The sequence below is a fragment of the Odocoileus virginianus genome, chromosome 11 (genome assembly GCF_023699985.2).
Source record: "Odocoileus virginianus isolate 20LAN1187 ecotype Illinois chromosome 11, Ovbor_1.2, whole genome shotgun sequence".
Lineage (NCBI taxonomy): Eukaryota > Metazoa > Chordata > Mammalia > Artiodactyla > Cervidae > Odocoileus > Odocoileus virginianus.
Window position 1 is genome coordinate 50,205,404 of NC_069684.1, and position 27,011 is coordinate 50,232,414.

General features: G+C 37.2%; 1 protein-coding gene across 14 annotated transcripts in view; it reads left to right on the top strand.

The window, feature by feature from the left end:
• Positions 1-23,546, top strand: part of ENAH (ENAH actin regulator) — a 175,782-nt gene extending 152,236 nt beyond the window's left edge. For 6 of the 14 annotated variants that reach the window (XM_070474441.1, XM_070474444.1, XM_070474439.1 and 3 more), the window contains 10 exons: positions 380-1,180; positions 3,399-3,703; positions 4,630-4,775; positions 4,935-4,992; positions 5,773-5,821; positions 8,360-8,426; positions 10,971-11,033; positions 14,167-14,245; positions 19,922-19,979; positions 20,518-23,546. In XM_070474441.1, the coding sequence (XP_070330542.1) occupies positions 380-1,180; positions 3,399-3,703; positions 4,630-4,775; positions 4,935-4,992; positions 5,773-5,821; positions 8,360-8,426; positions 10,971-11,033; positions 14,167-14,245; positions 19,922-19,979; positions 20,518-20,555 (1,664 nt within the window). In that variant the 3' untranslated portion in view covers positions 20,556-23,546. The remainder of the gene's footprint in view (positions 1-379; positions 1,181-3,398; positions 3,704-4,629; positions 4,776-4,934; positions 4,993-5,772; positions 5,822-8,359; positions 8,427-10,970; positions 11,034-14,166; positions 14,246-19,921; positions 19,980-20,517) is intronic. The other 8 variants (XM_070474445.1, XM_070474446.1, XM_070474438.1 and 5 more) reach the window with 5 other exon arrangements.
• The last annotated feature ends 3,465 nt before the right edge of the window (positions 23,547-27,011 follow it).

Consider the following 27,011-nt stretch of genomic DNA (forward strand, 5'->3'; position numbering starts at 1 on the left):
GCCCTTGCTGATGAACTTTTTGCTAGTTTCTCTTTATTATTTTTAAAAAGCAACTTATTCTTCTTTGTGATCTTATTCATGTAATGTTAATGTCCTTTTAGTGGATAAAATAATGAAGATTAAGAATAAGCTAATCAGTTTAATTTACTGATTTGTTACTTGATTTAAAGAAAACATACTGTCTTGGATCTCAACATTTATAAGTTAAAATGTTCTTGAGTGAAGTCAGGTATTTGCACATGTGCTTTAATTCTCTGGAACTAACTGTAGTCTACATTTGTACATTTTGTCTGAATGCTGGTTTTGTGGCTTTACTAGCTCCCTTTTTCTCTCTCCTTTTTTATCCTGTCTTTCGCCGCTGCTTTCTACCTCTGTCCAGCTCCATCCTCCGACAGCTCCCTGTATAGTGCTCCACTTCCTGAGTATGCCAGTTGCCAGCCTCCTTCAGCACCTCCTCCATCATACGCTAAAGTCATCTCAGCTCCAGTGTCAGAGGCCACTCCTGAATACGCTGTAGTGACCGCTTTGCCACCTACTTCCACACCCCCTACACCACCACTTCGACACTCCGCGACACGTTTTGCGACATCTCTAGGTTCAGCCTTCCACCCCGTTCTTCCCCACTATGCTACAGTTCCTCGTCCTCTGAACAAAAACTCTCGACCTTCTTCTCCTGTGAACACACCCTCTCCTCAGCCTCCAGCTACGAAGCCCTGTGCCTGGCCTACTTCCAATTTTTCCCCCCTCCCTCCATCTCCTCCAGTAATGATTAGCAGCCCCCCAGGCAAAGCCACTGGTCCAAGGCCTGTCCTCCCCGTTTGTGTCTCTTCTCCTGTGCCCCCGCTGCCCCCCTCACCAACAGCACCCAACGGGCTGCTCGACTCTGTCCCGCACCCCGTGTCTCCGCCGCCTACCTCAGGGCCGCCGCCGCCGCCACCGCCGCCACCACTGCCTCCCCTGGCGCCACTCTCGCACTGTGGATCTCAAGCTTCTCCTCCTCCGCCTCCGAGCACCCCTCTTGCCTCAACTCCCTCATCCAAGCCTAGTGTTCTCCCTTCTCCCTCTGCAGCTGCCCCTGCCTCTGTGGAGACTCCTCTAAACTCTGTGCTGGGAGACTCCTCTGCTCCTGAGCCAGGCTTGCAGGCAGCCTCTCAGCCGGCCGAGACTCCAGCCCAGCAGGGTAAGGCTTCCCTCATCGCGACTAACCGTTTGCTAACCCCTTGAAAATGTCTCACCCCACACAGCTTCACTTCCCTAGGAGAGTGGGGAAGATGGCTTTGAAAAAGTTGAAGGTGGGTTTCCTTCTGTTGGATTTATTGCATTTGGAGGATCAGTAGGAGGAATTTCCCTGTTGAGCTAGATTTGGGTTCTTCTGCAGTGTTGGAGGTGTTTTTCCGTGTTTCAGGGTCTCTGTACATTTCTCTGAATAATCATTGGGAAGACATTACTAGACACATTAATCCACACAAAAAATGTATAATCAAACGTGTCTTCCTTTCATTTCTGGGAAATACAGAGATTACATATAGTGCCCAACTGTAGTCATCAGATCTGTGTCGTCCAGGAGTCTCCTCTGGGACAGTGCTGATCTTGGACCCTGTTTCTTTTTGGCCCCTCCTGTATGCATTGGGCTTCTCGTGTCAGACTTCCAGGGGTGGCTGCCACCCTAAGCCATGGGGAGCATCCCAACTTTGCACAGAGTGGGGAGAGGGCAGTCGTGATGTGTGCCCCAAAGGATTCCATGGTCCGGACTGTAAGACGGGGCAGCATGTAGGCATAGTTGGGAGATGGTAGCATCCTCCGCAGGCATCCCCCTACTCCCCATACTGTTTCGGTGACAGGGAAGGGGGTTGTAATCGTCTGCTGCTGCTGCTAAGTCACTTCAGTCGTGTCTGACTCTGTGCGACCCCATAGACGGCAGCCCACCAGGCTCCCCTGTCTCTGGGGTTCTGCAGGCAAGAACACTAGAGTGGGTTGCCATTTCCTTCTCCAAGGCATGAAAGTGAATGTGAAGTCGCTCGGTTGTGTCTGACTCTTAGCGACCCCATGGACTGCAGCCCACCAGGCTCCTCCGTCCATGGGATTTTCCAGGCAAGAGTACTGGAGTGGGGTGCCATTGCCTTCTCCTGTAATCGTCTTGGTATGGATTATTCTTAAGTAGAGAAGGACCTGGTTCTGTAAGTAAATAAAAAGATGCCTAGCAACCACCTCCTTTTTAAAAATAGGATTTAGTGAGAAATTCAGGAAGGAATATGACAAATTTGTACTTTACAAAGAAGCAGTTTTATAGTTTGGATTTAAGCACATCTCCTTAAGAAAAATCTTAGTTCTAGGGGACTTGTTATCTCCGTATATATATTTTTCATGTTGACTTGCTGAATTTTGCTTAAACACTGCATTGCAATTCTAACATGCAGTTCAGTATCACTGTGAAAGTAGTGCTGGACAAAAGAGGCACAGTTTGACAAGGTCAGACAGCCCACCTCCTGTATCCTAGGGTTCTGTTGGAAGATTGACAGCCCGTCACTGTTCAAAGTTGGCAGTTTTGAAAAACTTAACCACCCAATACGCAAATAGTTTTATTTGTCCTAAAACAGCCCTTTAAGCCTTTAAGGAAGGGGGAGGACCTACAGGGTCAGTCTCCTGATTCTTATTCTTGTCCACTACTTTGTGATTTTACAAGACCTGGACATTCTCCCACCCCCGTCTTCTAGGCTAAAACTCTGTACAAGTTCTGTGTCTCCTGGTTATTTCTAATAGTTGTTTTGAGTATTTACTTTTATTTTAATAAAGTAAAGGTTTGTTATTCTGAGTTGAGTTATTCTCAACTCTCTTTATACACTGTATTTAAGTATGGAATGTTTTTGAGATATTGAAGCCTGGTACCCACCCTTCTTTCATGTTCTCAATTCAGCCATTTTGGAAAGCAAGTAGACTATGTATTTCATTAGTGTAGAATTTATTATCTCAACTGTTAAGGTTTATCCAGATTATTTTGGGTCTGTTATTTCAAATAACACTAACAGCCGACCTATACATACATTTCTTTTTTCAGTGATGCTACCTCCATCCCGAATTTTATAGACATTTCTTTTATTTACGAAATCGCCATGAATGAAAAAAAATAGAAACCTAATTAGACATCTGTTTCAAAGTTCTATTACTAAAACTCTACGTTTAAGTAGTTATCTTAAGATTTGGCTTTAAATTGTAGTATCTTTTTTTAAAAACTTTTTTGTAGTATCTTTTTAATACTGACTTGGATTTTAACTGTTGTATACATTGAGCTCATAAATTTGTAATAAGTGTTTAATTTAGTGTGTCACTCTACGTACCTTTCCTCCTGAGATAGTGTAACGTGGCTCTATCATTGACGGTCTTAACATTTCTTTCTCCAGGCACTGTCTCGGGACCACCTGCACCTCCGCCCCCTCCTCCACTCCCGCCAGGTCCTGCCCAGGCACCGGCCCTCCTCCCTCCTCCCCCGGGACCGCCTCCCCCGCCTCCACTCCCTTCCTCAGGGCCTCCGCCCCCGCCTCCTCCACCTCCTCTTCCCAATCAAGTTCCCCCTCCTCCTCCTCCACCTCCTGCTCCTCCCCTCCCTGCCTCTGGATTTTTTTCGGGATCCATGTCTGAAGACAATCGCCCTTTAACTGGACTTGCAGCTGCGATTGCTGGAGCAAAACTTAGGAAAGTGTCACGGGTAAGTGGATTTCCTAATTCATTGTATTTCTTATGTGTGTCTCATTCTGTCTCAGCATCTAAATTATTGAATTTATTGTATTCTCATTGTATGAACCCTGTGTTATTAACTTCATTGACTAAAAAAAATTTGAAATAACTTAAGAAAAGTTGCAAGAATAGTGTAGAGTTTCTGTAAATTCATTACTTGGGTTGACCACTAGACGTTTTACCATGTTTATTCTTTGTATATGTTTCCTTCTGCATAAACTCACACACTCTTTCTGTCTGAATTGAGGATAAATCAGAGACACCATGCTCCTGTTTCCCTAAATACTGAAGTGTGTATTTTGTAAGAAGAAGAACATTCACCCACATGACCACAGTATAATTATCAAAATCAGGATATGTATTGATACAATACTACATAATCTGCAAATCTATTAAAATTTCACTTGTTGTCCAATGATGTCTTTTATGGCAATATTTTTTTCTATTTCAGGGTCACTCCTGTTAAATTTTGTTGTGATGTCTCTTTAATTTACTTTAAAATGTAGTAATTCCTCATTTTCCTCTTTCATGATACTGACATTTTTGAAGACAATAATATGAGTATTTTGTAGATCTGATATTTCCCTAAGATTTGATTGAGGTTATGCATTTTGGGGGACAGGTTTCACAATTTTTACCACCAATGTAATATGTCCTTTTCAATGCCACATGCGATAGCATTTTATGCCATTATTGGTGATGTTAGCTTTGATAAAACTTCATTGATACATAAAATTACTCTGTTGGTTCTTAAGGTTTAAAAAATAATACCTAGATGTTTTTATTGAAATTAATGTGGATATATCCTTCTGTTTTGAATGTAATATATTAATAAAGGATTGATATATTAGGATTGCCCCACATAGGAGTTTATTATGTGTTTATATTCTCATTAAGATGGAAGATGCCTCTTTCCCAAGCGGAGGGAACACCACTGGTGTGAATTCGGCCTCATCAAAAACAGATACAGGTCGTGGAAATGGACCCCTTCCTTTAGGGGGTAGTGGTTTAATGGAAGAAATGAGTGCCCTGCTGGCCAGGAGGTGAGTGAGAAATTACATGGATGTGTCCAAAATTGAAAAAATTGTGTTAATTTTATTCTAAGTATAATTTAACTAGATGAAGCCCTTCCTTTTTGGTATAGTTTTAAACTGTTACATGATTTGTTTTAATTTTTTTAATCTGACGTACCTTTTTTCTAGGAGAAGAATTGCTGAAAAGGGATCAACGATAGAAACAGAACAAAAAGAGGACAAAAGTGTAAGTTAATAAAAAAGAGTCTACTTCATGAGGACTTCCCTGACAGTCCAGTGGCTAAGACTCCGTGCTTCCACTGCAGGGGATATGGGTTGATCCCTGGTCTGAGAACAAAGATCCCACATGGCAAGTGGTGTGAGCAAAAAATAAATAAAAATTAAAATAGTCTGCTGCACCCAAAAGTGTGAAATTCAAGTATAGCTCATATCAAAGATTAGTTTGAACTTAATTTCAACTAACAATATTTATTTTTAACTCTTCAGATACTAAAAATGGTATCACTTTTTATATATTTTTAATGACATTCTTAGTAAAATAGGTTGAATGTGTTTAGTTAGGGGAAAAGTACTGGAATCTTTACTTATATTTAATTATGTACCTAAGCCTGCTGTTAAAGGAGTGAAGGACTTTTTTCTAGGTTTTTAAACTATCTGAGAGTTTCAGTTTCCTTGCGTTTAGAATGGAAGGAATTTGACCAAATCCGGTGGTTATTAGCTGTGCCCTCTCTCGCATTCAGCAGCACATTGGGAAGTGTGGTTCTCATTGTGTGCGCGGTTCTCATCGAGAGCGCATGAGGAAGGATCCATCAGGAACTGCAGTGGGGGAGGGAGGAGTTTGGAGGTGGGGCTGCTAGGGTTAGGAAAAAAGTCTCAACTTAGTGTAGAGGAGAGAAAAGACTGATGAGGGAAAAAGTGGGAAATGGCAGAAGGTATAAAGCACCAAATGTATACAGCAGGTTTCTAGAAGATACGATGTTATCAATATGTATTTCTGTATATTTAGGAAGACTCAGAACCTGTAACTTCTAAGGCCTCTTCAACAACTACACCTGGTAAGTTCAAGGGATACATTTTCATCTTTATGAACTTTGTCTAAATATTAGTACTTCTCAATTAAAAATTCTCCCCTTCCCCATGTTTAGATCAAGTGACTGCTTAGCTACTAAAACGTTAAAATTCTTGGTTCACACTTGAAAGCACTGACTTTCTCCTGTACCTTTTGTGACCCTGAAGCAGCTGTTCGTTTCTCTATGACATTGGGAGATATATTAAAATCCAAAGTGTTTTTTTATGACTTTGTCTGAAAATCATCATTTTTACACATTCTGTGTATATTATTGTTAGTGACTTGAAGTTACTCATTTAAAGAAGGAAAAATATGTTATCTAGATGGAAGAGAAACACTTTTAGTAACTGATTCTTAAAGGCGAGGATTTTATATGTCATGTCTTCATTTTTGACTAAATGACTAAACACTGAACGCCTGTTTCTCTCCCTACCTAATTTGGAATGAAGTTTGATCATTTTGATGAATTAATATTTAGAGTTAGCCATAGGAATCGACTATAGGGAAATGCCTATAACAACCACTCATTCTCACTGAATAGTGGCTCTGTAGTGGCCTGATTGCTCTATTATAATTAATATTGTAACTGTGAATAATTTTTCCTCTGTATAGGACTCAAATCAGTTTATGTTACCTTCATTAAAAGTTCTATTGTTTGTGATTTACTTATTTTTACCTTTATCTTCCCCAAATCAGTATACATGCTATTACTAAACCATAGATATTTTAGGACTCAGCTATAATTTAGAGTCACAGAACTTTCTGGAATTTGAAAAGAGCTATGAGCCCTCTCCCAGGGAAGAAAAAAATCATATTTTTATACAAAACTGATCATCATTTCAAAATACTCATTGATTCCATGAAGGTTATGTACAGACTCCTTGTCTAATGTATATCCCCTTATTTAAAACATGGAAAACTGAAGCATGGATTTTGCATGTGTTTTTTTGTGTGTGTTTGCACATGTGTACCATTTTTATAAAATTAGGGATTCATTCAGAAAAGGTCTAGAGGTTTTTTTACTTCACTTGCTGCAGTCAGTTTTTTCCCCTTAATTGCCGCATGTTAGACACCTGCCAGGCCAAAAAGAAGCGAAAGATGAAGTCACCCTAAGCACAAGAAATTCATGGTTCAGCTGGGATGCTGAGACACACACACACAAGTGAAAAATTAATGTTTCGTAACCACATGTTGAATATTAAAGAAATGTATCAAGGAGAAAGAGATTGTATAGTTAGGAGTCACCTGGATCATCTTTGTAGGAAAAAGTGACATTTTGCCTTGCCTTGAAGAGTATTTCGCTTAGCTGGAAGTAGAGAAAGGAGTGCTTTTTCAAAAGGAAGTGGGTATGGCATGGGCAGAGATGGGGAGTTGGAGCTGGAAGGGACTAGGAGACATGACTTTGCCTGTCTCTTTATTTAGTGACAGTGTTCTTATGACCATCCCCTGCCTGTCCAGTTGTCCTTTAGGATTCCCCTCTTTTCCCCTACTCTGGAGGTATCTCTTGGATGTGTTTCTGATTCTGTCTGTCGTGGACATCCTCATCTGATTATCTGACATCCACTGGCTCAGTCTGTGGTGGTCAGTGAGAGAGTGTGTTAGCTTTGAGAATACAGAAGGAGTAATGATTAACTGGTTGATGGACAAGGAGTAAAGCAAGATGAATGATGACTTTGTTTCACTAGATGACTCAAGGCAGCAGAAATCCGGAACATAAGCAGTGCTTCAGGCTTGAGTTGAGAGTTTAGTTTAGCATACATGTGTGTCCATAGGCCAGCTGAGGGGCCACAGTAGAACTCGGCAGGTTTTCAAGCTAAAATTCTGCGCAACTTAGACGTGATTCTTCTATGGCCCAAATTTGTTCTTCCATGAGAGGCTTCCACTCCGGATTTCACCTAGTCATCCAGTGAGGCCAGTAACAGCATCAGCGAGGCAGCCCAGGTTAGCAGAAACAGTTTAGAACTTCGCTTTTCAAAACACAATCAACTGAAAGCTCAGAGAAACCTAATTTTATTTAACTGGAATTGTCTGCTAAGTCCTAACAATTGGTTGTGTGAAAATCAAGGAAATACAGTAGAATGAGGTGATTCTGAAATATATTTTGAGTTGCTTGAATTTTTTGCCAAGAGGTCTGTTTGAATTTAGATTAAATATTGAAGTACATGAACACATTAAAGATTCTTTTTAAAATAGTTTAAAAGAGTGTATAGTTCGTACTCTCCCATTCTAATAAATTTAAGCTATCCTTATTAATTTAAAGTAATTCCTACAATTTCATTGTAATTAATCAAAATTATCCTACCCTAATTCATATTATCCTATTTTTATTAGAGAAACTTGTTACCATCTGGTGTATAGAATTACAGTATTGTAAATTTAACAATCTTAAGTTCTTCATAGAGAAAGTTGTCACACTTAGTTGCTTATTAATTTCTTTTCATTTTGGGATCTGAAATTATACAAATTAGAATCCTAACTCTGGGAGCATATAGGATATTTAACTTAAGTTCTTTAATTTTTAAAGAACCGACAAGAAAACTTTGGGAAAGAACAAATACAATGAATGGCAGCAAGTCACCTGTCATTTCCAGGTAATCAGTTTTTTTTCTAAGTTTTATATTACAGTTGTATCTAAGAAGAAATTAACATCTGCGTTTTTATGGGTCTGAATTCTACCATATGCTTATTATTATCACCCAGGTTGTCTGAAATTTCTAGATAGCTTTTATTCCTCCCAGTACTTATATTTTGAAAAAATTCAAAACAACTACAGAAAAATTGAAAGAATAATATAGCAAACATCCATGTATCCATCACCTGGATTCACCAGTTATTAACATTTTGCCAGCGTTGGCTTGATCTCTTGTCTACACATCCACGCTTTTTTCTCTCTGAGTAGTTGGAAGGCAGTTTGCAAATATGTGCTGCTTCAGCCCTAAATGCTGCTTCAGCATTTTTCTTATGAAACAGGACGTTCTCCTGTATAACCTCAACATCATTGTTACTGTCAATAAATAACATTGAACTTTTGAAAGAAACATAATGCTTTAAACTGAAAAGCAGCTGGAGAGAAAAGGCTACAGTATTTAAGAGAGCAGAATAAAACCTAAAATTTTGAATTTATAAAGTAGAAAGATTTCTTTTTCAGTTGAAACTTCTAATTATAGTCGAGTTAAGAAAGATAATGCCCAGAAACAGCACTAGTTAATCCATGTTTCTACAAGGGGCTGTGTGTTGCATGGTCAAGCAAATTCAGTATTTCTTAGCCAGGCATATTTTACTGTCATAACTAATTTTATATTGTAGGTCTTAAACATAGATGAAACATTTTCTTGGTTTATGAGACAGTTTAAAGCACTCATATTTTTCATAGAAAAAAGTATGTGTCTTGAGAATGAAAAGTGTTTTTTTTGCCTTTTGTTTCTGAGCTATTCGCCTTATTTTTGCCTCATAAAAAAGCAGGCTTAATGTCTTAACTATAGAAGCCTAATTTTAAAAAATACAAGAATAGACCTTATATTGTCACAGGTCTGTTGTACATGAGCTTCAATGTAAATTTGGATTGGTTTTTTGTTTGGTTCTTCCTGTTGGTGGGAAAGATTTGGTGATGACATAGTTAATTAAATTTCACAAAGAAACTGGGCCTTTTTGAGTGTATAGAAGCTTTCAGTTTCTTTGTGACTGAAAGATGAATATATTTGGCTGGAATTGCTTTTGGTGAATATGTTTCTTCAACAGAGTGGAAAAACTGCATTTATGTTCCCAGATACCTAATTGATGTGGCCTTCTGAAGTATCTCTAATAGTAGTTACAGATTTTCTTCAGTAGCACTGTACAAAACCCAGTTTATCAAGGACTGTGCATATCAGAACAGACCTGTGATGTGCCCTGTCCTTTGAAGCTGCAAATTGTAACGAGGAGGAATGCCTTCTCTTTGTCCCTGCTTTCATCCCTGCCTCATTGATGGGGATTCCATAGTGAGCTTGCCTAAAGCTAAACTTAAATTCATGGCAAAAGTTCTATGGTAGACGGGACATGGAAAAACTTCTCCAGGTGGAATGTATGTGTTCCTTGATCTGGTTGGGTTCATTTAATAAAGGAAAGAATATTCTCTCAGAGACTTTTCAGACTTCTAAAGAAAGTTTAATAAATGTTCTAAGCATCACTATTTTAAAAATATTTTGTATAGATTAATCGAATGTGGGTTCTTATTATCCAGTAATGTATTGTAATCATGTTCTAACTCTGGTAGATGGTTCTCCTCTCTTTTCCCAGAGTGAACATTCTAAAATGCCCAATTAAAGAACTGTGTTGCTTTTCTTCCTAAATTACTCCCCTCATTCCTTCTGAAAACAAGTATATTGGCTTTTTTTTTTTGCTTTTTTTTAAGCACACTTTATCCTTGCACAGTACTGAAAGTAAATACGCAGTGTCAAAATTATGTTAGTGATAAGATCGATCAATATCCTGTAATATATGCTGTATTAAGTGAAGATGTCAGACAGTGGAATAAAAGCAAGAATGTTGACCTATGGCTGATCCATGTTGAGGTTTGACAGAAAGCAACAAAATTCTGTAAAGCAATTATCCTTCAATAAAAAACATTAAAAAAAAAAAAGAAAGCTCTAAATCATGACTGGAATGTAATGTTGGAAAGTTTGTGAATCTTCCCATAGCATTTGTTGGGAGCTTACAGATCTTGTATTCAAGATGGAAAAAAGTTCTTTACATGCCTCCTTAGAAGAGCTAATTTTGTATACTTCAAGCTACAGTGATTTTTACTGTGCTTTTTGAGTTTATAGTTTTATTTATATTCACTCTAATAGAAATGTCCTGTGTTTTGATACTTGTTGAATTTTTATGTAAGTAGGTTTTACAGTATGTAAAAGTAGCCACTACATAATGATTTTTTAAAGAAGTCTCTGTAATTATCAAGTGAACAGTGTCCTCACATAACTAGACTTAGTCTCCAAATAATCTTTTTTTTTTTTTTTTACAATTATTTTAAAGTTAATGGACTTCTTTAGTTCTTCTTCGGTTTGCTATAACTAAAAACCTGTAAAACAGTAACAAAATGAGAATTATTTTTAAGAGTTCTATTGTGTATCCCTTTAAATGGTTTTTCCCCTTCATAGACGGGATTCTCCAAGGAAAAATCAGATTGTTTTTGACAACAGGTCCTATGATTCATTACACAGGTATCATCCTGATGTGACTTTGTGATTTGAGACTTTTAAATAACATTTTCAGGATAGGGCTGAGCTTTTTCTACATGGATTGGTAATCACCACAAAGGAGAAATGGCGATAGCATAAATCTTTCATATTTAGCTGTATCTAAAACACTCTTTTAGAAAAAATTCTTAATGATTTTAGTGAGAAAAATTAATAGTATTCATTTCCCCTGCCATCAGTTTATATTTGGATTATGAGAAATATAAATGGTCAGCCTACCTGAAATACGAGAATGAGAACCGAAGTCCACGTATATCGAGAGTGTCTAGCTTTTGCATTTTATTTTAAAAGCCATTCTTTTTCTAAGACAAGGCTTTAAAAAGTTGAACAGAAGATCCTGTACTCTTTGTCACTGGAAGACAGGACAGTATTACAGCCACAGTGACTAGCCATTGTGAATAATTTATTATCTGAAGAAAATCTGTTTCCTACATACTTTGCAGTAAATTGAGTATCTTTAACAACATAACATCTAATATCCTTGAGCAGATTATTTGTTTGCTAGGATGAGTCCTGTTATACCATTTTTTAATTAAGAAAACTTAGGATATGAACCATGTATTTCTTTCTTAATTAAAAAAATTGACAATTTCTTAAGATCCTCAAGTGCTTAAGCTATATTTAGAATTAATTTGGCAGAACAGGGACTTAAATAGTTGCAGTACAGTTATTTTATAGGCAGTATCTAGAGGCAACACTCTTGTTATAAAGAAATAAAAATCCCCCTTTTTTGTTATCAATTATGGTGAAAACCTTAATGTTAGAAATAACTGAGATATTATACTCATGTTACTGTATGCATCTGTTTTTTAAAATACACATCAAGTCCACTGGGAGCATAAATAGTATACAGGAGGTTGTCTTTGGTAGTGAGTAAAGAGTTCTGTAATCAGACTCTGTTTGACCAAATTGTTATTATAGCTACAGTTATTTTCATGCCATTGATGATAAATATTTGGCAAGTTCATTTTGTTAGCCAGTTAAATTTGCATAAAGTATTTATAGTACAGTAGTGAAATAATTCTTCCTGCTTTTTTTTGAGGTGGTTTGTTTTGACCAAAGACTTATTTAGAAAATCTGCTAACACATAGAAAAATAGCATTTAACCATGAGATTTTCTGTTTTAAATCTTTCCAGTTTGCTGCTTTCATACATAGTATCCCCCTGAGATAATGTTGTTGATAAACCTTTTTTAAAAAGTGGTGATTACGTCTTTCCTTAAGTATGAAAAGTTCCCCCCTTTAGTTAATTATCACGGTGCTGGTGGTGGTGGTGGTGGCGGTGGTGGTGGATTGCATGTTAGCATGAATTAAAGTTTTTAAAAGTTGCATGTCTCCACGATTTTCTTTATTATATAACAAATAATTTTCTGGATTGTTTAGTAAATATGGATATATTTATAACATACTCCCCGGTTAAGTAACAGACTATTGTTATTCACATGAATTTTAAGGATATTCATTATGTAAGTTTAGTAAAAGAAACCAAAACAGTGTTTGTACCAATTAAATGTGAAATGTAAAAGAAAAGCAGAATAAATAATAATTTACTTCTGGAGAGCAGGAACAGGCAGTATGGGTAAATGAAATTCGTAAAAGTCAACGTTTATGATACTTACTGTATAGACCGGATTTTGCAGTGCATCGTGACTTGCATACTATGGATATCAGTACATCTTAATGACTGTGGAATTAAGTCACCTTCTCAACAAGGTGAAAAGGTATATTGTCTCAAGAAGAAAGGAAGTATGTCATATAAATCTTATCCAGCACAGGCCTAGCTCAGTGCCTCTTGAATGAAATTTTATGAGTTATTATTTTTCTTGTTCATATAAACATAGCAGAAGATATGTAGTAAACTTAGTTGATTTGCTTCACAGCAGTCTTTTAAGCTGTCATGTTTCATATAAACATGACTCAAGATTTCATCTTCAAACACAGTGTCTATGGGTTTGAAGTGTAATATGCCTTATAAGAATGTTAAGTTTGAAAGAGTTATGCCTGTTAAGTCTTGGTTCAGATTTCTCACATTGGTATTCTGCAAAGTTGGAAATATACGACCTAATAGTTTTCATTTGCGTTGATTTGTGACCCTTAAAAAGTGGCCACTTAATATATACTAGAAGCTGAAAATGAAGTATCATTCAGTTAAAATTCTAAATTTTTCCACTTAGTATTTTCTCCTATTGCCAGAATTGGAGAGGGAGTCATGACTGACTTACTTGATTTTGAAACTTTTTGCTTAAAATGTGGCTAATTCTTAAGACTTATTTCTTCATGTAAAATTTTTTAACAGAAGCTCAACTTTTAAAAATGTAATAATGATTGACAGTCTGCTTAAAGTCTCCTTACCGTCCCCCTGTTTTTTAAACAAAGTAAGTTTGTGGAAGTAGTTAGATGACCATTCAGATACCATCTTTATAAAAACTCCATTGGGAAATAGCCACAAAGCCAGTAGGATATGAACATACTTTTTTAAACTTAATAACTTATTTTTAACTTAATAATCATATTTCCAAGATGCTTATTTATTTTGATGCTTTTTATGGAATGGAACACATACAAAGAAATCATACTCATTAAGCAATTCCGTCCCCCGCCCCCCACCGGAAACCAAGGCGTAGAATTTGAAAATTGATTTATACAGAGTGAAACAGTCTGGTCTTTATCATTTCGCTCTCATTGGTTTGCCAGATATTTAGTAGATAGCGTACAGTTTCTAAAGGAGAGAACAAGATTGTGTTACTTGGGCTGGGTCGTTGCAGCTGGCCTCCCGTCTGTCCTGGTCACGATGCCACGTGTTACCCGTCACCCTCCTCGTGCCCAAAGAGCATTGTCCTCTACTTTTTACTGGAAAAGTCTTGTCATGTTATCAACTTTTTCTAATTTCTTTATAAATACTGATAATGCTGTAAAAAGAGAAAAATATTTTTGTATATCCTAATTCTGCAACTATTAAGATAATTAACTCTTTAACACATGTTTTAAGAAATGTACTCTAATCTGGTGTTGGGTTGGTAACTTTGCAATTACTAATGAACTCATTAAATATGCTAAGCGTTATTTATTTACCTGTCCTGAAAATTTCATTTGTCCAGACCAAAATCTGCGCCTTCGTCACAGCCCAGTGCCAACGGAGTGCAGACGGAGGGACTGGACTATGACAGGCTGAAGCAGGTGGGCGCCCAGCAGCAGCTTCCCTTTGTTTGTACTTGTTCTTTTTTTAAAAAATAATCCCATGTACGTATATTTGACAGGTTGTGAATGTATTTGAAAAGAATATAGACTTGATATTTTTATAGAAATTAAACAGTAACATTCATGCTATATTACTTCTTTCAGATCCTCAGTTTTTGGTTCATCAGTTTGCATAAAGGGCCAGCAGTGGTGGAGGGTAGGGGCAGTGGTTTAATGTAATAAGATAAGCGTTAAATGTAAGTGCATGGTGTACAGTTGTTCAAGAGAAAAAATGGGCTTGTGGTTACCATCGGCCGAAACAGACCCACCAAGTCTCGTTTTAGCAAGAATGTAAGGAAGATGAGTACTCTCACATATTTCTGTGAAAGGAAGCAGTTTGGGGGGGACATCAATAAGAAAAAGATATTGTTCATATTTTAGATACAGTATGCATTGTGTTTAATACGTATATACACAGAAAAAAATGGAAGGATCCGTAGGTAATTTTGGAACCTTGAACTATTTTACTTCTAAAAGAGGTAAAATAATTTAAAATGATAGTGTTTTAAAAGATTGGAAAAGGAAGGCTAAAGACGTCTTAGTGAAACAGCTATCAATTTTGTAGACCTGGTAGTTTTGCCTGTAATGAACAATTTAATCTTTGTCTCCTTATCCTGCACTTCAGAATAGCCTGAAAGATAGCAGTGGTACTGATCACTATAATAGGCATTTACTGACTGTCTGGCAGACCTCAGTGTTATACATTTGCTAGGTTATTAGCATGACATTGTCTCCTAATCCTAGTAGTAGTCAGATAACATAGTGTCTGTACTCAAATTGTGCACATCAGAGGTTCAGAGAGTTTGAATTTACTCAGTCCCATAGTCAGGATCAGAATCCTGTCTTTATCTTTAGAGCCTGCTTTCCCCATTCTATCACTCATTTTTTGAAGTATCAGCCGTTTGAGTGGGGCTTAAAAGAGTACCAATAATGCTGCAGTATAATGAGTTCAAAGTAAAAGTTAAATAGGAATTAAAGCAACAAATAGTAACAGTTCAGTTGAGTTATGTAATTTGAAAAGCATGTGGTCATTGATAATCAAGTGCTTGTTTCCTGTGTGTTAAACATGGCTTTCTTTTCTTGAAAAATATCTTGAAATGGAGCACTTACACACAATTAAAATATGGTCAGTTCTTGACTCTCTGAAGTAGGGGACTTGAGAGGAATAGATTTGATCTTAGGACTGATTTTAAGTTAATTTGAAAAAGAATATCTATTAGTTCTGTGCCTCAGTTTCCTCACTGGGAAATGGAGGAAATAAACGAATTGAAAATTTTCAACCTTATTTTAAACATGAAAAGGTTTTTTTTTAAAGATGAATCTTAACCATAGAGCTATTTAAGTTTACCTAAGGTGTGTGCAGTGCTAAAGAAAGTCATAGAATTTGAAATTAATTCTTCCAAATGATAGTTGTTTTTCACCCATTAAAATTATCACCTTATTAGTCCTTATAGCGTTCACGTTACACAATCTTTATTTTTTAACTAGAGGGTGTATCCATTATTTCAAGTTGAACTTTATAAATAGAAATTTTGAAAAATAAGTAAAGGCAGAGTGGTTATCATAGAGGTAAGAGGGTCTAGAGCATCACTATTCAATAGAAATATTGGGCTGGCCAAAAAGTTCAGTTCACTTGCTCAGTCATGTCATGTCCAACTCTTTGCAACCCCATGGACTTCAGAACGCCAGGATTCCCTGTTCATCACCAACTCCCGGAGCTTTCTCAAACTCATGTCCATTGAGTTGGTGATGCCATCCAACCATCTCATCCTCTGTCATCCCCTTCTCCTCCTGCCTTCAGTCTTTCCCAGCATCAGAGTCTTTTCCAGTGAGTCAGTTCTTCACATCAGGTGGCCAAAGAATTGGAGTATCAGCTTCACCATCAGTCCTTCCAGTGAATATTCAGGACTGATTTCCTTGAGGACGGACTGGTTGGATCTCCTTGCAGTCCAAGAGTATTCTCAAGAGTCTTCAACAACACAGTTCAAAAGCATCAGTTCTTCGGTGCTCAGCTTTCTTTATAGTCCAACTCTCACATCCATACATGACTACTGGAAAAACCATATCCTTGACTAGATGGACCTTTGTTGGCAAAATAATGTCTCTGCTTTTTAATATGCTGTCTATGTTGGTCATAACTTTCCTTCCAAGGAGTAAGCATCTTTTAATTTCATGGCTGCAATCACCATCTGCAGTGATTTTGGAGCTCAAAGAAATAGTCTGTCACTGTTTCCCCATCTATTTGCCCTGAAATGATGGGACTGGATGCCATGATCTTATCAGTTTTCTGAATGCTGAACTTTAAGCCAACTCTTTCACTCTCTTTCACCTTCATCCAGAGGCTCTTCAGTTCCTCTTTGCTTAATGCTCTAAGTGTGGTGTCGTCTGCATATCTGAAGTTATTTATATTTCTGCTAGAAAATTTGATTCCAGCTTATGCTTCATCCAGCCTAGCATTTCTCATGATGTACACTACATATAAGTTAAATAAGCAGGGTGACAATATACAGCCTTGACATACTCCCTTCCCTAATTTGGAACCAGTCTGTTGTTCCATGTCCAGTTCTAACTGTTGCTTCCTGACCTGCATACAGATTTCTCAAGAGGCAGGTCAGCTGGTCTGGTATTCCCATCTCTTGAAGAATTTTCCACAGTTTGTGGTGATCTACAGTCAATAGAGCAGAGGTAGACGTTTTTCTGGAATTCTCTTGCTTTTTTGATGATCCAGTGGATGTTAGCAATTTGATCTCTGGTTCCTCTGCCTTTTCTAAATCCAGCTTGACCATCTGGAAGTTCACAGTTCACATACTGTTGAAGCCTGGCTTGGAGAATTTTGAGCATTACTTTACTAGCATGTGAAATGAGTGCAATTGTGCAGTAGTTTGAGCATTCTTTGGGATTGCCTTTCTTTGGGGTTGGGATGAAAACTGACCTTTTCCAGTCCTGTGGTCACTGCTGAGTTTTCCAAATTTGCCGGCATATTGAGTGCAGCACTTTCACAGCATCACCTTTTAGGATTTGAAAGAGCTCAACTGGAATTCCATTACCTCCTCTAGTTTTTTTCGTAGTGATACTTCCTAAGGCCCACTTGACTTCTCATTCTAGGATGTCTGGCTCTAGGTGAGTGATCACACCATTGTGGTTATCTGGGTCATGGATATCTTTTTTTTCTTCTGTGTATTCTTGCCACCTCTTATTAATCTTCTGCTTCTGTTAGGTCCATACCATGTCTGTCCTTTATTGTGCCCATCTTTGCATGAAATGTTCCTTTGGTATCTCTGATTTTCTTGAAGAGATCTCTAGTCTTTCCCATTCTGTTGTTTTCCTCTATTTCTTTGCATAGATCACTGAGGAAGGCTTTCTTATCTCTCCTTGCTATTCTTTGGAACTCTTCATTGAAATGAGTATATCTTTCCTTTTCTCCTTTGCCTTTCACATCTCTTCTTTTCTCGGCCATTTGTAAGAACTCCTCAGACAGCCATTTTGCTTTTTTGCATTTCTTTTTCTTGAAGATGGTCTTGATCCCTGTCTCCTGTACAATGTCCATAGTTCTTCAGACACTCTATCAGATCTAACCCCTTGAATCTACTTGTCATTTCCACTGTATAATCGTAAGGGGTTTGAGTTAGGTCATACCTGAATAGTCTAGTGGTTTTTCCCTACTTTCTTCAGTTTAAGTCTGAATTTGGCAATAAGGAGTTCATAATCTGAACCACAGTTGGCTCCTGGTGTTGTTTTTGCTGATGTATAGAGCTTCTCCATCTTTGGCTGCAAAGAATGTAATCAATCTGATTTCGGTGTTGACCATCTAGTGATGTCCATGTGTAGAGTCTTCTCTTATGTTGTTGGAAGAGGGTGTTTGCTATGACCAGTGCGTTCTCTCGGCAAATCGCTGTTAGCCTTTGACCTGCTTCATTTTGTACTCCAAGGCCGAATTTGCCTGTTACTCCAGGTATCTCATGACTTCCTACTTTTGCATTTCAGTCCCTTCTAATGAAAAGGACATCTCTTTTGGGTGTTGGTTCTAGAAGGTCTTGTAGGTCTTTATAGAACTGTCCAACTTCAGCTTCTTCAGCATTACTGGTTGGTGCATAGACTTGGATTACTGTGATATTGAATGGTTTGCCGTAGAAACCAACAGAGATCATTCTTTTGTTTTTGAGATTGCACCCAGGTACTACATTTCGGACTTTTTGTTGACTGATGGCTACTCTGTTTCTTCTAAGAGATTCTTGCCCACGGTAGCAGATATAATGGTCATCTGAGTTAAATTCAGCCTTTCCAGTCCATTTTAGTTTGCTGATTCCTAAAATGTCGATATTTACTCTTGCCATCTCGTCTTTGACCACTACCAATTTGCCTTGATTCATGGACCTAACACTCCAGGTTCCTATGCAGTGCTGCTCTTGACAACATCGGACCCTGCTTCCATCCCCAGTCACATCCACAACTGGGTGTTGTTTTTGCTCAGCTCTGTCTCTTCATTCTTTCTGGAGTTACTTCTCCACTGATCTCCAGTAGCATATTGGGCACCTACCGACCTGGGGAGTTCATCTTTCAGTGTCCTACCTTTTTGCCTTTTCATACTGTTCATGGGGTTCTCAAGGCAAGAATACTGAAGTGGTTTGCCATTCCTTTCTCCAGTGGACCACGTTTTGTCAGAACTCTCCATCGTGACCCGTCGTCTTGGTGGCCCTACATGGCATGGCTCATAGTTCATCGAGTTAGACAAGGCTGTGGTCCATATGATCAGATTGGTTAGTTTGTTAGGCTTTTTCCAAATGAACTTTTTGGCCAACTCTATGTAACATGGGTCACATACTTCAAATTTTTAGCAGGTGCATTAAATATAGAGAAATAGGTTACATTCTCTTTAATATATTTTTATTTAACCTGATGTAGCCAAAGTAATATTTCAGTATATAATAATCAATATTTTAAAATTACTGACTAGTTATTTTACTTTACTTTCTTCATAGTGAATCTTTGAAATCTGGTGTCTTAACATTTACAGTGCATCTCACCTTAGACTTGCCACGTTTCAAGTGCTCGGTAGCTATATGTGGCTGGTCTTCTTTCTTAAGACTGTGTATGTCTAGCAGGGTCCCATCCTCCTACTTCCCCACCTATTGGGGCAGCCCCCGAGGGCCCTCCAGGGGAATCCTACATTCCGTGAAGCTTAGTTTGACACCTCTGGTGATTCCGAAGCAGTCCCCATAGTTAAGGCCAGGTGACAAACTTCCCAAGAGCTGATTGTCCAGTTTGTGTCTTCTTCCTTTGAACTTGTTTATGGATTGCCTCTTAGCTCCCAAAAGGCTAGATGAAAAGCAGAGCTCTTATGTTTTATAGGGTTATCTGAATCATACCTTTCACGGCATGACCAGGTAATTACTTTAGGTTTAGAAGACATTCTGCTTCATATTTTGCTAAGCTAGAATAAGCAAAGATTGGGAAGAGAAGACTATTAAAACAAAGTTTACCAAAGTTAATCTTCTAAGTCATAAATCATGAATCTGGAAACAAAAGACAGAGGTAACATTTTATACATTTGTAAAATTTTATATGAGCAAGAATCTTCATTTTCTGTATTTCTGATGTTTTTCTCTAATATTTTAGGACATTTTAGATGAAATGAGAAAAGAATTAACTAAGCTAAAAGAAGAGCTCATTGATGGTGAGTGTCTAAACAAATTTGCTACCCCTGCAATGTTTAATAATACCCATTTTAAAGAAAATGAAGATAAAAAAATACCTAGTTTATTACTTGAGGGCATGAAACAATTACTTTTCCATATTATCCTGTCCTTTACCTGGCTTTGGGTGCCAAAGAGAGGGTTTCTGTCCTTCATATAATGGAAATTATTTGTGAACACAGGGTAAACAAAATTCCTCTTTAAGTTTCCGATATTGAATAGTATTAGATGGAAAACTTCTTTTCATCCATCCCATCCCACTAAACTCTTGTTTTGAGCCCAAAGAATCAGTGTTTTCCTTTTGTTTACAAAATGGAGAGAATTATATAAATATATATAAGTTGATGTTGTCATTGTAAAAATAAGAAAACAGATTTCTTCAATAAAAGATGCACAGGTAGTGTATCTTTGTATTACTGTGAGTTTGAATGAAGTCATTAAGATTTCTTAAGAATGAATCACACATTTATCTTACCTTATCATTATATTTACTTTTAATATTTTTCCTTTTCCTGCCAGCAATCAGGCAGGAACTGAGCAAGTCAAATACTGCGTAGAGAAACAAACTAAGGAGAGACATGACTTTAATCTGGAAAAAGAAGAAAATAAAAACCTGCAAAGAACAACTGTTAGCAACAACAAAACCCTTACATTTTGTGAGCTGTGAGAAGAAAATGGAGATACACAGTCAGAAGGAGGGAAAAACCAACATACTTTGAAAGCCTTCAAACATTACCACTCCGGCGGATAAGCTATTTCCCTCCAAGTTTGCTGCTTTTTTCTGACCTTTACAACAGGATGGAAGAGAGCCGTATAGGAGTTCCTGTATCAGTTATGCAGAAAATTACTAAACCCGTCAGGCAGGATCACCGTGCATTGAGAATATTTTCATGTCAAGAGAAAATTGCACATTTTCCACAGTCCATAGCTAAAATAAAGAGGGGAAAGGCTTGAGAAGTTTTGTTTTTCAGAGAATGCTGATGAAGAATTTAGCAAGTGATGCTATTGTATTGTAAATGTTTCTCTCAGGTTTGTCTTCCTATCATATTTGATATTCCATGGATAATTGAGGTCAGCCCTGTGTAGGTTAAGATCATAAAATGTGGAACAAATGGAATTGTATGTGCTTTCAAAAGGTGACATTTATAAGAAAGTGTCCTAAAAATGATTTGTCCAGAGTGAGGAATTTTAGAATGATAGGAGGTCTCTCGAGTTTAGCCTTCATGCAATTTTGTAGATTCAAACATAAAATTCATCCAGAATTTAAAGATTTAGATGCCTTCCTAAATTGTTACAATGCTTTACCAAATCTATGACTCCTACATAACACAAACCAGTGGTCAAATGTAAAACAATATATTGTAGATTTACTGTAGGTTTTCAATCTTTTTTAGATTTATGCATGTGGACATTTTTATAACGTAATTACAACCACCACAAAAATTAGCTTTTTTAATTGCAGACAGTAATGCATGTTAAACTAATATGTAGTGGCCTTTTCAAGGCCTAGTCCCAGGGAAAACATTTTGTAGAGTATAGGGAGTGGGAGGAGGGGAAGGAATAATTTTTTATTTAAAGTTAATTTCTGCACTATCTTTTTTCTCAGTTATCTGCATGAATAATGATGAGGAATATTTTGTGACTTTAATTGGTAAATATGTTAACAGAACCAAGTACTTAATCTTTTACATCATGTCTTCAGCTATTTGTATTTTAATTCAGTAACTTCAGTGGTCTGAAACATGATTCTGAGCTTCACATGAATTCTGTCTTACTGTGGAATTCAAACGTCCGATCCCTGAATCTGGCAGTTTTTATTACCTAGGTGCCCTGCAGTTACCCAGGTATTCAGGTACACATTCCTGACTTCAGAGCTGCTTTCGGACTTTTATGTTGAAATACTAGAAAAGTGACAACGATGGCAGCAGTTAAGGTCACAGAAATCATCGGATAAAGGGAAAAATGACGAGGGGTCCTGCATAATTTTCTTTTAATAAATAAAGTGAGACTTAGGTGGTAGGAAGAAGGAACTAGATGCTCTACTTACCACCATGTGCGTGTGTGTGTGTGTGGGTGTGTGTTTGTGTGGGCACTCACGTGTGTGTGTGTGTGTGTGTGTGTGTGTGTGTATAATGCACTCCCTTTTCTTCGAAACTTCTAAGATTAAAATAGGGGAGAAATCCTGTATGTTACAATGATAGCATTTTTTGAAAATCTAGGAAATCAAAAATTCTCCAGGCTCTCCATCTTGGTTTATGCTTGAGTTGTTATGTGCCATATTTGCTTTGAAATCTTTGATTATCTGTAGTTTTACTAAAATTTTGAAGAAATAATCCACTGTTGTCTGCTTTCTGGATTTCTTAATCTACCTTCATGAGACAGAGCTTGTTGATAGCATAGTTTTCTAAATGCAGGTTTGCAGCCATCACCACTTCAATGAGGTTTGAATGAGGAAATTTTTTTTTCTTATTAAAACAGTTCCTGTTTCTGTAGAAACTTCGTTTTTAGATTAATCTGTGATGGATGAGCTATCATAATTCAAATATGCAGTTCTTTTTCTATCAGCTGTTCATTGTCATCCAACAGTAAAGACATTAAAGATTCAACAAGCTTAAAAAGTACTACTTTCTTAAAGAAATAGGAGGCATTTCCATCTTTATTACCGTACTTTTGGTTATGCAAACACTTTGGAGATATAAATGTTTATGTCCCCCATAAATCTGGTCAGAAATCATTTTTGATTTTGTTGATTAAGTTAAACAGTAGGATAGAGTACTGGGTACAAGTGGTCCAAAGTAAGATAAAAGTCTACGCTAAAAATGCTAGATCTTGAAGAAGAAACTGGTTTATGCACTAAACGTTTTGTGCCTTGGTCTAAATATTAACATGTCTGTGTAAAATGACAAAAAGAACCAGTGTTGAATCATGTTTTATTTCCTGTCATTCTGCTTTATCCCAGACTGCTAAATGTGTTCTTTCCAAGAAGTTTGATTGAATTACTGTATACATTTACTGTCCTGTGTGACAGTTTTGTCATTGTTAGAGATTTCAGTAATTAAAATGGGAAACAGAAGCTTAGGTTATTTTCCTTCTCAAAACTATGTTCCTTGGAGCCACGTTATTATGATGGTTTTCGTGCTCTTGTACATTGGATGTCTTAAGCTGAGTGCAGTTTGGGGGATCCTTTCTAATTACAGGAAGGTACTACTTTCCTTTAACACTGTGATCTGACCTGTGACAAATCTGTACTACACACTATGTAATGGCTAACAAGTCAATTGCAAACCAACTGAATGTACAAATCTTAGTGCTGGTGCTGAAATCTCTTCAGAATAGTCACCATGATATCAAGGTTTGTTTCAGAATTTGCAAGCATCAAGTGTCAATCAAAACTGAAGATGAAACACTAATGAATGTCGAATTCTCATGCTTTAGGTGTACTTCCTTTATAGTTTTTGTTTCTCTGCTATTTTTACCATACTGTTCCATTTAAATTTCCTACACGCTAACTTCGTTTGTGCGATTGAAATAAAATTGCAGTATATACATGTTGCTTGTTTGTGACACTTAGATAATCTGACATAATCTGTTGGTTCTAAATAAGTTGCTTTGAATGTAAAAAACACTCTTTAAAATCCATGACTTCACTAGTTAAAGTTTACATATCACGGCACTATTCTTTAAAGATTTCATAAGTCATAAATACTAAGTAATGTATACAAAGGGAATATGTGATCATGTATCTACTTTTTGCTTGAAATAACTGTTGGGTATTCCATGTTTGTTCTTATTTTCTCTCGGCCCAGCTTGGTACAGTGTCTTACAGTCAAGAGAATGAAAAGTGTTTTAAGTTTACTCCATTTTGTTCTACAGCAGAGATACGTTAAGCTCATTGATGCAGTTAAAATTTTTCTTAGTATAGTTTGCAGCATAAAGGACATTGTATAGTCAAGGGCCTTCTTGAGTACTGAATTTTAAATGTAGTGAAACCTGTGTCTGTAGTGTTTGTTTATACAAAATGCTGAGTTCTTGATACCTGCATATACACAGCAGTATGCAGTATTAATTTTGAGTTTCGCTTTAAAATTCTGTCTTCATTAGAAACACAACAGCCTCTGTCTTTTTTCTGCCCCCAGACCGTAACTTTACCTTCCCTCATCCTCTCTACTTCTCATGGCCCCCGAGTCCCTGCCACTCACTAATATTTGCAGTTATTACCCAGACTGCAGTTGTACACATATTAACCGGCTTTTTTCTCTGTATCCCGTCTCAGGTTCTTGCTTCCCTTTGTGTAAAAATTAGAATGTTTGTCTACAAACTTAAGAATCACTTCTCATTTAAAAATGAATGGCGTACCAGGCGGTAACCTTTAAAATTTGCCTAGATACAACTTTGTCTCCTAAATTTGTATATACTTCTAGTGCCCTTGTAAAGAATTGCCCTTTTAAGTTCTACAGAGTAGCGTTATCCTCCTGTGAAGCAGTTTACAGAGGTATGCTGCAGCTTCTCTGTGATTCCTTTTTGTAGTCATCATAATTTTATATCTAACACCATTACCCTTTAAATTCTATTGATTGTAAGCATAAAAGTGACATCACATAAAACATACTGCGTGTAGGAGCTCTTAATTTCTTTTTGAAGCTGTTACATAATCCACTTTCCTAAGGACATTTATTCCAGTCACATTAAAGCTCCAAACTTGTTCGTGGTAGTACTGTTTTTGTTTTTAATAGAAAGATGAATTCATATCTGTTCCTTTTCCTCAAAGCTCAATGGGATGAGAAAGGGACCCCAAGAGTATATTGAAATTACCAATGTGTAATACCTCTGACTTTTTGCTAAGAAGCCATTTCATATTTAGACGTAGACACTTCTAAAGTGTAGGTATAAGGAATCTTTGTCAATCTGGGCAATTAAAATTGTCCCAGGTACCTCTGGCTACAGAAAGGCACAGTGGAGAACATTTATTCTTAAGGGTAGCTTCCTCTTAAACACATTTGCTTAAGAAGCTAAAGCTGGTAACCTTTCAAGAAAGGACATTTTTTAAATTTAAAAAAATTTTTTTTAAGAAAGGACATTTATATGAGCCAAGGACTGTAGAACTGTTCAGGGCCTAGAATGCAGACTCTATTCCAAACATCCAGGTAGGCTGTGGGTTAGGTTTTTTTCCCTTTATGTTGTCTCTAGTTTCCTTTTGAGGCTCAGGAGGCTTTCGTATCTGTTCATAATACTGGAAAAGTGGAACCTTCAAATTTTCAAAAAGTCTGAAATTGATAAAATATTACTACAGTAAATTTTAGGTGGTTAGGGATATGCAGCATCAGCGTAAATGGAGGTCTGTGATATGGCCCTTTTTGATACCAATGGTGAACTCACAAAAGAGGCAAGTTGAATCAGTAAGGAGATATAATTGAAGGTCCCTAATGTGTAAACTATGTAAATTTATGTCTTTCTAAATAGTTTTTTTTTTTTTTTTTAAGAGTCCCTGTGAGAGGGTAACTAAATGACAGGCATAATGACTTAGGATGTGAAAAGAATTACTGCCACATTTATTGGTTTTCTGTTAAATCTGATGAAATCAATATATGTGAAGGTCAAGAAATTTAAAAAGGACTTTTCTTGCGGTTATTTTAGATATGTCTGTTGCACATACTCTCTAAGCTAAAATGTCAGGATCAATTAAGGCATGGAGTAAGCTTCAAATACTTGCTGATGAATGTAACATATAGAATAAATAAAGCTGAAACCTCAATTAAGTGTTGGAGCCAAGAAGTCACAGTGAGCTATACCTCAGAGGTGCTGAGCAGAGAGCAGGACCCCTGGAAGCTTCTGGTATTGGATCAGCAGATTCCTAGTAAGAGGGAGGAGATGCAACGTCTCAAGAGTTCTTCTACATCTCTTTTAAGGCATATATCTAGCAGAAAACTCAGATACGATCTTTTCTCAGCTGTGTTCCAAGAGAAGACAGCTTTCATTTTGATAAAAATTATTAGAAATTCTTACATATTTCATAAGAGGACTAAATTTGCATTTATTCCATAAACTTAGAAATCTGTATGCAAATCACAGCCTCATAGTTTACCATGTTTAGATTTAACTTTTTTCCCCTTTGGCTCCGAGAATGATTTTTTTAGCAATAAAGAAAATGATTTTTTAAATATATAAAGAAATCACTAATAGGCAGTGAATAATGTTATATGGGTATATTTGGTTTTGTTAATGGTGGTTCTTCGAAGAAGACATAGTACATATTAAAAAGCATGTAGTTAGTTGGTCCTTTGGATTGCACAGGAAATGGCACTTAAAAAATTGATACTGATGAGAAAAACATTGGTAGGTGTTTACACTGAAGGGTCTTTATCAGGTTGGCTTACACTTAAAATGCAAGCTCTTTTAACCATACAAAAGAAATGTGCCACAGAGGTTTTGAAAGATGTGATTCTTAACAGTTTCTACTAATGTTTCATGCCCTTAGTCACATCCATGGAACCTTAGTCTGACTCCCTTCTTTAAAAATGAAAGACATTGTTCAGTTTGCTCCATTTTAGATAAGAAATCCCAATTTGGAATTTTTATTGTCATTAACCAAGTTAAACTCGGGTGTAAACTTGATTTGTCCTGCCTGCCCAGGCACCAGGCGTGGTAAATGTTTCAGAGTTCTCGCAGATGCTCACTCATACCCTCAAGTCTGAGGTTTGTTGGCTCTGAGTGGTAGACCAGCTTAGCACTGTCATCCAAGCCCCGTATGAACACGGGTGCTGCCAGGCTGTGTCCACTGGCAGTGGTCAGACAAGTGAAAGCTGGATGTGATGAATTCAGTAGACCTGAGTGAGTTCTGTGCCTTGAAGCATCGGTGGTAGGCACTGACTTTGTCACTAAAATGTCCAGGGAGAATCATAACCCATGAGAAAAGTATTGGGAAGATTTGGATATTCAGAAAAGAGAGTGTTGTTAGTATTAAAATCTGGCTTCATTTTCTGTTCTGTTTATTTCCAAGGAGATGGGAGTTTCAG